Raw genomic sequence first — 12,091 nt, forward strand, 5'->3', positions numbered from 1 at the left:
GCCCACCTGGGTCGGGAGATCTTTCCTGCCTGACCCTGCTCCACCAGCCGCTGGCTCCGCCCCTCTTACTGGTCTGGCTGAACGTTTTGTTGTTGCTGGACTTCCCAACTTTCTGTGTTTTGGTTGTGTTTTTGTTACTAAAACTTTCTTGTCTTTAAACTTGGTTGTGCGAGGAGGCGCAGTGTTTCCACCTATGGAGATGGTGGAAACAGTGTTTCCACCTATCTCCAAGATGGAGATCTTGTCCGGAAGTCCCCAATATGCCCTTTTTGGTAGTCATATTTGAGCACAGTAGGGGTAGGTTCAGGATCCTAGGAATTAGGAGCAGTTTGAAATGCTGCTTAAAACAAATTTTAGGTGCCCCAAGTCAAAGTTGGTTCTTCCTAATGGAGAATAATATACAAAGTAAATGAAACATTCCAAATGAAATGCTTTTTAGATGCTTTTGTGTTGCAAATTGTGCAAGTCAACAACATTATTCCATGTACCATAAACTGTTCCAGGGGCTCAAGGATGAAGAGGGAAATCACGTTCTAGCGTAAAACTCTGAAAACACAGTAATACAGTTTCAGGGACAAGAGATGCTATTGAGAAGATAAAAAAGGAATAGCGACTTGGTAACCAAAAGGGCTTCTACTTGAAAAAAAATATTTGAGTTCAAACCAAAACAATGAGAAAGTGGTAGTAGCCCTGGCTGCTGTGGCTCAGTGAGTTGGGCATGGCCCCACAAACTGAAAGATTACTGGTTCGATTCCTGGTCAAAGCACATGCTTGGGTTGCAGGTTCGATCCCGGTTAGGGGCATGCAAGAGGCAACTGATTGATGTCGCTCCTGCACATTGATGTTTGTCTCCCTTCCCCTTTCTCTTACTTTAAAATAAGTAAATAAAATATTTATTTTCAAAATATTTATTTATTTTTTTGTGCCCATTTATTTTATTTATTTGAAAATATTTATTTTCAAAAAGTGCCAGTGAAGAGAATACAGTAGGGGAGGGAGGCATTCTGCAAGAGCAGGCAAAGAACAAAAGCAAAGGCCTGGATGGAAATAGGATATAGCAGAGAGAAGACCAGAAGTGCCCAGGGGGGTGAAGGGAGGCAGGGAGATGAGCCCAGAGCATCTTCTCAAAGGAGTAGTAATAACAAAAGCCTAATCAGAGTGGCCAGCAGTAGTGGAGAGGACAGGAGAGAAAGAAGTGGAGTGAGACCAGACAGACAAACTGTTTGAGGGTTTTGCTGGATGGACAGGCACAGAAGTAGGACACATGGAGGTCTAAGAAGAGTTAGAGATATTAAGGTTTGTTTGTACTAACAGAAACTGACCCCACCCCCTTCCAAAAAGGAGCATAAGATAACTGCAGAAGAAATGCCAGCTCAGAATAATTTACATGGTCATGATAATGTCAACACCTGTATATTGATGTAACCAAACTACTGGGGACGTTGTAGAGCAGGATGTCAAAGTCATTTTCACTAGGGGCCACATCAGCTTTGCAGTCGCCTTCAAAGGGCTGAATGTAATTTTAGGACTGTGTAAATGTAACTACCCCTTAACCATTAAGAAGCTGAAATTACATTTGGCCCTTTGAAGGCAACCAACAAGGCTGATGTAGCTCCCTGTGAAAATGAGTCTGATGCCTCTGAGGTAGAGGATGGGAAGCACACACTGTATGTGCAATAATAGGTATGAGGAAGAAAGAGGGCTCGATTTCTGTGTTTCATGGCGGGAAGTCAATAGCTAATGCCTCAACACTGAAAGATGAAGAAGTAGCAAGGTGCTCAATATCACTAAGCAAAAATAAATAAAAGAATTCAGCAAAGTTGCAGAATACAGAATTAACACACAAAAATCTATTGCATTTCTACACTAACAACAAACTATCTGAAAGAGAAATTAAGAAAACAATCTCATTTACAACTGCATGAAAAAGAGTAAAATACCTAGGAACAAATTTAATCAACAGGTGAAAGACCTGTACATTAAAAATTTTAAGAAATTGATGATATTGGAAAGATATTTTGTGCCCATGGATTGAAAGAATTTATATTGCTAAAATGTTCACAGTACACAAAGCAATCTATGGATTCAATGTAATCCCCACCAAAATTCCAATGTCATTCACTACAGAAATAGAACGATCAGAAAATTTGGATGAAACCACAAGACCCTGAGTAGCCAAAGTAATCTTTTTTTTTAATTTTTTTATATATTTATCTTTAGAGGGGAAAGGAAGGAGACAGGGAGAGAAATATCAATGTATGGTTGCCTCTAGTGAGTCCCCTGCTGGGAATTGGCCTGCAACCCAGGCATGTGCCCTGACTGGGAATCGAACTGCGATCATGTGGTTCACAAGCCCATGCTCAATCCACTGTGCTACACCAGCCAGGGCTCAAAGTAATCTTGAGAGAGAACAAAGCTTGAGGCATAATACACCCTGACTACAAACTATACTACAAAGTTATAGTAATTAAAACAGTATGGTATTGTCATAAAAACAGACACAAAGATCAATAAAACAAAAGTAGAGAGCCCAGAAACAAATCTGTACATATATGGTCAATTAATTTATGACAATGAAGCAAAGAGCACACCAAGGAGAAAGGTCAGTATCTTCAACAAACAATGTTAGAAAATTGAACAGCCACATGCCATGCAAAAACATGAAATTGTACCACAATCTTCCACTATACACACAAATTAACTCAAAATAAATTAAACACCTGAATGGAAGACCTGAAACCATAAACTCCTAGAAGAAAATATATGCAGTTAAGCCCCTTGACATTATTCTTGGCAGACTTCTTTGATTTGGCAACAAAATAAAAAATGAACAAGTGGGCCCCAGCTGGTGGGGCTCAGTGGACTAAGTGCCGGCTTGTGAACCTAAAGGTCATGGGTTCAATTCCCAGTCAGGACACATGCCTGGGTTGAAGGCCAGGTCCCCAATAGGAGGTTCTCAAGAGGCAACCACACATTGATGTGGCTGCCCTCTTTCTCCCTTGCTTCTCCTCTGTAAAAATAAACAAATGAAATCTTTTTAAAAATATTTTATTTATTTACCTTTAGAGAGGAAGGGAAGGAGAGAAAGAGAAAAATATCAATGTATGGTTCCCTCTCGTGAGTCCCCTGCTGGGAACTGGCCTGCAACCCAGGCATGTGCCCTGACTGGGAATTGAACCGCGATCATGTGTCTCGCAGGCCTGCACTCAATCCACTGAGCTACACCAGCCAGGGCTAAATAAATGAAATCTTAAATAAAAAAAAAAAGAAAATGAAAACAAGTGGACTACATCAAACTAAAAGGCTTCTACACAGTAAAAAAAAACCATCAACAAAATGAAAAGACAACTTACCAAATGGAAGAAAATATTTGTAAACCCTGTATCTGATAAGGGGTTCCTACCCAAAATATATAAAGAACTCATGTAACTCAATTGCAAAAGAACAATACAATTTAAAAATGGGCAGAAGATCTCACTAAATATTTTTCCAGAGACATGAAATATCATGTCAATCAATATCACTAATGAGCAGGGAAACTCAAATTCAAAACCCCAATGAAATACTACCTCACACCTGTCAGTTTATTATTTAAAAACAAAACAAAACCAAAACCGAAAACCCAAAAACAAACAAACAAAAAACAACAACAAACAGCTGGTGAAGATGTGAGGAAAAAGGAATAACCATTGTGCTCTTTGGTTGTAATTGCAAATTAGTACGGTCACTAAGGATAAAGTATAGAGCTTCCTCAAAAAACTAAAAAACTGATTATCATATGATCCAGCAATTCCACTTTTGAATCTGTCCAAAGAAAACAAAAACACTGATTTGAAAAGACACCCACACCCCTGTGTTCATTGTGGCACTATTATAATAGCCAAATATGTGAATAACACACACACACACAGTAGACTGTTACTACGCCACAAAAAAGAATGAAACCTTGCCATTTGGGAGAACACGAATAGACCTGGAGAGTATTATGTTAAATGACATGAAACAAAAGAACAAAGACCACAAGATTTCACTTACGTTTGGAATTAAAACAAAGGAAACATACAAGCTAAACAAAACAGAAACAGAGACTTGGAAACAAGGGTCGAACTGATGGTTTCCAGAGGGAAGGGGTTTGGAGGAGGGCAAAAAAGTGAAGATGAGCTAAGATGTCCACGTTTTCAGTTATGAGTAAGTCACGGGGATTTAATGTACAGAACAGAGGATGTAGTCAATATTGTCAAAGTAACTTCACACAGTGTCAGATGGTTATTAGACATCATGGTGATCACATCATTAGGTAAATGAAGGTTGCATAACTAGGTTGTAAACCTGAATCTTATAGAATATTGTATTTGAACTATTATTTTTTTAATTTTAAAAAAAGCAGGCCACATAAAGGATAAGGAAACAAAATATGTGTTGACTGAATAAATGGACAGGACTCTTCAGTTCTGTTAGCTAAAATACAATGGAGCAATGCCTTCGAAATTTGATGGAAAATACGTCCAGCCTAGATTTCAGTTATACTAATACAATCCATAATTCAATGTGCTGGTAGAATAAACTTTGTGAGTGGCGCAAAGGCACCAGAAAAATGAGGTAGTAAACCAAGACAGGAGACAGATACGCGATCCAGGAAACAGGGAATCCAGATTGGAAAGGAAAAGGGAATTACCACAGATAGTGAAAAGAAGTCATAAAATGACAGCTATGCAACCAATCCAGTGGCAACCAAGCCAAGAAGAGGAAGACAGAGGACTCCAGGAAAAAGAAAAGACAGACTCCTAAGGTTTGCACCTCTTGTTAGAGTTCGGTGATGGGATTGTATGATAAATTATAAGACTACCAAAAAAACCCCAGAATTATTAAGTGTAACAAAAGTTGTGCAAGAAAGGAATATGACCGTAATATACTACAAAGCAGCTTGTAAAAAATGTCTACGTGGTTAAACCCTACACTAAACCCTAATTTAAACAAAAAAAATTGTACATGACTACTGGAAGAAATGGGAAAGTGTCAGGAGAGCTATGATGAGAAGATATGAGACAACAAAACCCTCCTTTTCCCCAGGAATAACAATAGTAAGTCTAAAGCACTCCACATTGTAGGCATCATTATCTGGGCTTCATATCTACCAATTTATTCAACCTCATAAAACCCTTGCTATTATCACCCTTACTTTATACATGAGGAAACTGACAAAATTTAACTTGACAAAGATACAATTAATAATAAAGCCAAGAACCAACCCCCAGCAATATAACTCCATTGTCCATCTTCGTCTCTACTCTTACAAGTTCTCAGAAGTCTTGGCACTCTAAAAATTACTGCAAACACCAATGGCTCTTAGTTTATGTTGGTTGTATCTATCAAGAGTATTTTAATAGCTTTTTCAGACTTGTGGACATTCTTCATCAATGGACCATAGAACTTAACAAAGATTTCACTAATGCTGGTTGCAATGTCAAACATGAAATCCTACCAATGAACCTTTTCATACTGTCTTAGGTGAACCTCCATGGGTCTCTCTTGCAATTTGAGAGCATATTTTGCATATGCTGGTCATGTGAAAAATACGGGTTCACTCAGCAATGCAGATCTTCCCAATGTTGACATACTTTATTATTCAATATCAAAACATCACATTCATTAATGTCCCCACTAATCTATCAGAAAAGTCTAGCATTGTTATCAACCTAATGGTGGTGAATTCTTTTCCAAAACTCTAATTTTCTCTTGAAAACTCAATTTTTTCATTGGTAAGAAGTATGTTTTTCCTTGAAGTGGTACATTCATTTTTGAGAAAATGTCAGCCACATTCCCAAGTCTGACTGTTACACAACAGACTGGGAGGGGGAGGGGGGCGGCAATTATCAGCCCACCCAGAGACACTAAAAACTGTTACCGAACAGATGGGGGGGGGTATAATATACTATTACCAAAAGGACCCCCCTACTAGGTTTGATTGCTGCGATAGGAAAGATGTCCCTCAATGCCGGAGATTTGTGAAAAGGAAATGTTTATTTAAAGCTATACAGGCTTAAAGTAGTGACCTAATGCCTCCATTTAAATATCAAAGTCCTGCCCTGGCTGGTGTAGCTCAGTGGATTGAGCACGGGCCTGTAAACCAGAGGATCACAGTTCTATTCTCAGTCAGGGCACATTGATATTTCTCTTCCTTTCCCCTTCCCTTCCCCTCTAAAGATAAATAAATAAATTTTTAAAAAATCAAAGTCCTTTTGGATACCCACAGATGCTCACAGTGCTTCCTTCTCCCTCTGCCCTAATTTGGGGTACCATAACTCAGAAAAAGAAGCAGGCGTCCACGATCCAGGTTGCCGGCACCATCAGCTGTGTCATCATCCAGGCAGGATCTCTAACTAATCCAAAGCCATGTGGCACCCTCTCATGGCCTACTGGCAAGAGTTCTTTCACCCTTCTTCCAGGCAAAGTCTTTCCTGCTTCCTAGGCCACGTGGCCAAAGGGAGCACCCCAAAACCACGTGGTCCTCTTCTACCAAAGCTGCAGGGGTCCCCATTCTCTCCAAAACCACATGGTCCTCTTCTCTCCACTAAAGTTGCGGGGAGGGGGAGGTCGCCACTCTGCTAAAGGTGAGTGGGGGTTCTCTGCTAAACACCCATGGTGATTCCCTCCATCCAAGCTGCGTGGGTCCCCACTCTGGCCAAAAGCATATGTCTCTCTCTCGCATGGCTGCGGGGGTCCCCACTTTGCCAGAAGCGCACAGCTCTCCCTGCAAAGGTGTAAGGGTCTGCACTCTGGCAAAACTGCATGGATCTCTCCTCAATGGCTGCGGAGTCTGGGTTTAAATCCTCACACCAGTCCTCCTCTGCAGCCCCATTTCTGGGGGTGCGAACAGTTACAAACAGTTACAAACAGTAACACCTCCTACAAACAGTTACACCTGCCAGCATTCCTGTATTATTCCAAGTTCACTGGGCTGCCATCGTGAGTCTGAGCAGGTGTGGCCCCACGTCATGGAGCCAATCTTCTCCAAGCTTTCACGCAGGCACCATAACCTGGGGGACCTGCCCCCAGTTACATCTTGGGGGGGTAATCCCTTCCTTCCCCCTTGTTCCGAGCATGGCCACAGCTATTCAACATATCTATGCAACCAGTTAAAGGTTATAGATGTTAAATCGCCATACCGGAGGTTAGCTGCAAGGCTGTGGCTGTACAAAACAGTCCTGCATGTTCCTGCTCCATGTGTCCCTTCCCCCAACTCACACCTGTTGGGGGGGAAGGGGTGAGGATATCCTAATATTTCATGGACACCTTGAATTTTGGACTCCATTCCAAACCCCTATTTGGGGCCCCTCTCTTGGCTGCACCCTGTGACATGACTAATCATGATGTCTGTCAGACACTTTCAAGGAAAAATTTTGTTCCATGAAAAAAAAGTGTTCAGTTCAGCTCACAGCCCAAACAAGTATATGTGATTTATCTAAAAACAGCCAACTTCTGTGTGTACTTTGGAAGTATCTGATGCGTACTTTCCATTTCATCACACGTAATACCTACCACTGAGAATAAAATTTATAATTTTTATTGCTTCACCAAAAATTTTAAGTGAAACTGGCATTATTATTTCTCGTGAATACTTGTCAGTGACATATAAAATGACAACTTGATGGCATCAGTTTTACCCACCGCTGCTTTGGCACTGAGGGTGTGAACATCAAGACAGTGAAAAAAGGCAAACACAGCACCTTAGGTCTACTACAAAAAACAGTTTTGACCTCTTGAATGGAAAACTCAGGGATCCCCAGGGATGTGCAGATAGATACCCTTTGAGAACCACTGCATTGCACTGTATGGCCTCCTGCACACACACTGTCTAAAACCAAACCATAAGGAAGTGCAGGCAATGTAAGCACATTATAAAATATGAAGGCAATGCCACAGGAGTGAAAAACAGTTTCCTTCAGATGGAAAAACTGGGAAGTGTGTCTTTGACAGCAAGGCTTGTACAAGTACTTGACTTTTTTTTTAAGATTTTGTTTATCTTTAGAGGGGAAGGGAAGGAGAGAGGTATAGAAACATCAATGTATGGTTGCCTCTTGTGAGTCCCCTGCTGGGAACTGGCCTGCAACCCAGGCATGTGCCCTGACTAGGAATTGAACCGCGATCGTGTGGTTCGCAGGCCCGTGCTCAATCCACTGAGCTACACCAGCCAGGGCGACTACTTGACCTTTTAGGAGCCCAAATTGTTCTACTAAAAACCTGCAAAGCTATGGAAATAGTTCCCCATCAGCAGACAAACAGTTTGCTCCCTTCACAAGGTTATCCCAAATACATTTTGTCCTGGGGGAACTCTTGCCCTATATGGCAACACACAGTAATCGCAAAAAATTACACACTTAGAGATTTTTTTTTAAAAAGGTTGAAAAACACTGCCTCCCCTCACTATAAAAAAATAGGCATGAACTAGAGAAATATTTGAGAAATAAAATAGAAAGCTCCTCTAAAAGCCATTTTTATCCAGAATCTTTTAACTTTTAATATAGCGGTAGGCAAAAGTAGCTTTGCAGTTGTGAGTATGCAAAACAGAGTTTATTCTTGTATTATTATTTGTTAATTATGGTGTTATTTTCCATATGAATAACTGGACATCATCATTCTTTCCACTAACTGCACACTCTCTCTGTAAGACAAAGAAAATGCCATCTCTCCAGGTCCAAAACAGGAAGGTAGAAACACTTTGCAACAGCTTTGTAACAGAGCAAAACATTTTCCCTAAAAGAATTCATGACAGAACTTAAAAAATTATATATCCTACCGGAAAAGGGAAATTCTGTGTCAAAGAAGACTTCTCTGCATTCTTTAAATTCCGTTGCTGAGCAATGAAACGAATAAGGTTGTTTGTTTCAGGAGAGCCCCGGACACCAACTGTAGAGCGTCGTCTGGATTTTTTAAGGTAGGATAATGACTTCCCTATAATAAAAACTCTCTTTTAAATTGGAACAAACCAAGGCAATCATCAGTACTCACATTCTGAATCACACCAGACTGAGAAAGAACAGGACAAACACATGGTACAGAAATCTAAATAGAGAATTATAGGTAAAATTGGTCATACATGATCAGCTGGATAGGAATCTTTGTTTTGTTCACTGACTTATTCCATTTTCCTGGGACAGTGCCTGGTACACAGAAGGAATTTATTAAATACAGTGTGTGAAATGAACACACAAGAATATTTATAATGAATAGTTATCATGTTGTTTCATATTTTCTTCACACAAACAGGGTCATAGCTTGCTTTGGACCAAGAGTTTCTCTTTTTCAGAATTAGCCAGTCCAAACCCCATGGGCTGAAAGGAAAGCTCTCCACCAGGCCACAGGTACTCTCCTGTTTTCGGTTCTTCAAGGTAAGTTGTTTCTCTTAGATACCTGTCTAGTTTGGCACATTACTCTGAATTCTGGCCATATGCTTAAGCACAAAAAATTACATTGTTACAGGCCTAGGAATGATGCTTTTGAGAAGAAAACATGGGATGAATGGTGTGTCGCCTTAGTCTTGTCTCAGAGACAAGACTAAGGCAGCACACCAAACAGTTTAAAATTTGTGACTTAAGACTAATCACATATTAGTCTAGTGCCCTGACTTTCACGTCCCCCATTACCTTCCATTTCTAAATCTAATTCCTCTCCCGAATTTCTCCTCCAGCTAAGTCAGACTTCACAGGTGAATTTCGTTTCTAGCACTGATGATTAACGTGAGCCAATTTTGTTTGTGATTTTGAAAGAGGCAAACTCCAACCCTTCAACATAATATTTTCTTTCTTTTTTCTCTATCCTCACCCAACGACACTTTTTTCAATGAGTTTAGAGAGAGAGGGAAAGGGAAAGAGAAACATCCATCAGCTGCCTCCCGTACCTGCCTGGACTGGGGATGGAACCTGAACCCTAGCTATGCGCCCTGACTGGAACCAAACCTTTCAGTTGCAAAACGACACTCCAACCAACCGAGCCACGCCAGCCAGGGCATAATACTGTCTTAATTGCTCTTCCACTTTCTCTTATTTTTGCCATGTATGACTAAAATATGTCTTACTATTTATAGTATACACACTCTTGTATGCCATGTGTTAGGTCAAAAGTGATTTATACATATTCCCTCCCAGTGTGGGCACAAAGCACAACTCTGACTTAAGAACATTTTCATGCTTGGGGGCCTTGGACCCTGGTCTCCTGCTATGCAAGACGAACAGGACATGTTCATAGAAGTCTCTCTGATCAAGAAAGTTTGCAATTCAATCAATTTAGATATGTAAAGTAATAAGATACATGGGATAGGTGAATAAAATTATTAAAGTTACTTTTAAACTTTAAAAGCACTGCGACAGAAGCCCTGGCTGGTGTAACTCAGTGGATTGAGCTGGGCCTGAGAACCAGAGGATCGAGGTTCGATTCCCAGTCAGAGCACACGCCTGGGTTGCAGGCTGGTTCCCTGAAGGCCAACTCCCAGCAGGGGACACACTAAAGGCAACCATACATTGATGTTTCTCTCCCTCTCTCCTTTCCCTCTAAAGATAAATAAATTTTAAAAAAAAGCACTGCGACAGAATGAGTTCACTTACCTGAACAGTTTTTTACAAAGCTTTCAGGTGTAATTCCCAGTTGCTCCACAGTTACTGTGGAAAAGTCCAAAGGTGATTTAAAAGTATCTGGTGTGCAAAGAGCAGGAGTCACTTCAGCTGCATGATTTGAAGGTGTTACAAGATTCCCATTTCCCAAAATGAGAGAGGCATTTTCTGAAACAGACAACATGTTGAGGAGGCTAAGCATCTTTATGAAGATACACACCTAAATTGTAAATTTCACAAAGAGGCAACAGATCACTACATACCAGCATTAAGAGCAGACTCTTTGGTTTCAGGGGGTTCGCTGTCTTTTGAGTTGGTATCCATCTAAAAAGAAAGAAAAAAAAAGAAAAAAGAACCCCATTCCCCAGATTAATGTGATTTGATGAAGACCCTCATTCAAGACTGAATTCTAAAACAATCTATACTGGTATGAAAATAGATGTCACGAGTACTTTCGGAACTCAAATTAAATGGAAACGGAGGAAACTGCTGTGCAGGATGAAACAAAGCAATCCCCATACTATAAGCCACCAATTTTCACTCAGTGTGCTGCCAAGAATTTTCAACACATGCAATACCTGACTACTTAGGGACACTGACTTCTTTTCCCTTAGATTGTCAAATGAAAAAAAATGACAACAGCCAACACAACAATAGCTGTCTGGTGTGCATGTATCAAAACTATACCTTTTTTTTTGTCAGATCGACAAAAAATATATTCTTAGCGTGCCGCAGAACTTTGATAATTAGTTTCTTTGTGCAGTGAGATGAAAAAGGTTGAAAAACCCTACCAGCCATAGCTTTTCGATCTTAGCGAACACGTGAATCATACGGGTGCCCTGCTGAAGGTCAGCTTTGTGGACCTCCAGGAATTCTAACTCAGGAGATCTGGCTGGGCCCCAGGAATGTGTATTTTGAAAAGCATACGGGTTATCCAGCCAAGGACGCAGGACAACCACTGTCTCCGTGAGGCAGGCTAAGTAGAACACATATCTGAGAAACAGCACTGCCATACTATACCTGGAGTTCAAACCAGGGCACTTGCCCCACCTCTCACTCCCGCAGCTTGGCTCTCCTCCTCCTAGGGTTTATTCCGGACGCCCCGCAGCACATGAGTGTCGTGGCTGTCCTGCCTTCTAGACCTCGGCTCTTTTAGTCCTGAAGGGAGAGCCAGTACCCGGGGGTTCTGCCTCGTCCCGAGCCGCCGACACCGTGAACCCGCAGGCCGAGGTACCTACACTTAAGCCCCGCACGGACACCGCCCGCCGCTGGATTCAAATCGCCCGCCCCGCCTCCTAGGCATCCCGACGTTACTCTAGGAAACTCTACGCCGCTACCAGCCGCACGTGTCCGCGGGCACCCCAAACCCCCCAAGACCTCTACCTCGCCGACCGAGGAACGAGAAAAAGCAACCACTAGCTGCAAGTGACTCACTGAGCAAAAGGAATACCTGCTAACCTATATCGGTGGGGACTACTTCCCGT

The 12,091-nt window shown here is 41.3% G+C and overlaps 1 protein-coding gene across 2 annotated transcripts in view; it reads right to left on the bottom strand.

The window, feature by feature from the left end:
• CDCA2 (cell division cycle associated 2) overlaps positions 1-11,909 on the bottom strand; it is a 52,930-nt gene extending 41,021 nt beyond the window's left edge. Inside the window, exons 1-4 of one of the 2 annotated variants that reach the window (XM_037038675.1) lie at positions 11,628-11,909; positions 10,871-10,931; positions 10,602-10,775; positions 8,798-8,952 (exon numbers count right to left, since the gene is read on the bottom strand). In XM_037038675.1, coding sequence (XP_036894570.1) covers positions 8,798-8,952; positions 10,602-10,775; positions 10,871-10,931 — 390 coding nt within the window. In that variant the 5' untranslated portion in view covers positions 11,628-11,909. The remainder of the gene's footprint in view (positions 1-8,797; positions 8,953-10,601; positions 10,776-10,870; positions 10,932-11,627) is intronic. The other variant, XM_037038674.1, reaches the window with a different exon arrangement.
• Between the last annotated feature and the right edge of the window lie 182 nt (positions 11,910-12,091).

The sequence above is a fragment of the Sturnira hondurensis genome, unplaced genomic scaffold (assembly GCF_014824575.4).
Source record: "Sturnira hondurensis isolate 20B ecotype Veracruz unplaced genomic scaffold, ASM1482457v3 Scaffold0024805, whole genome shotgun sequence".
NCBI lineage: Eukaryota > Metazoa > Chordata > Mammalia > Chiroptera > Phyllostomidae > Sturnira > Sturnira hondurensis.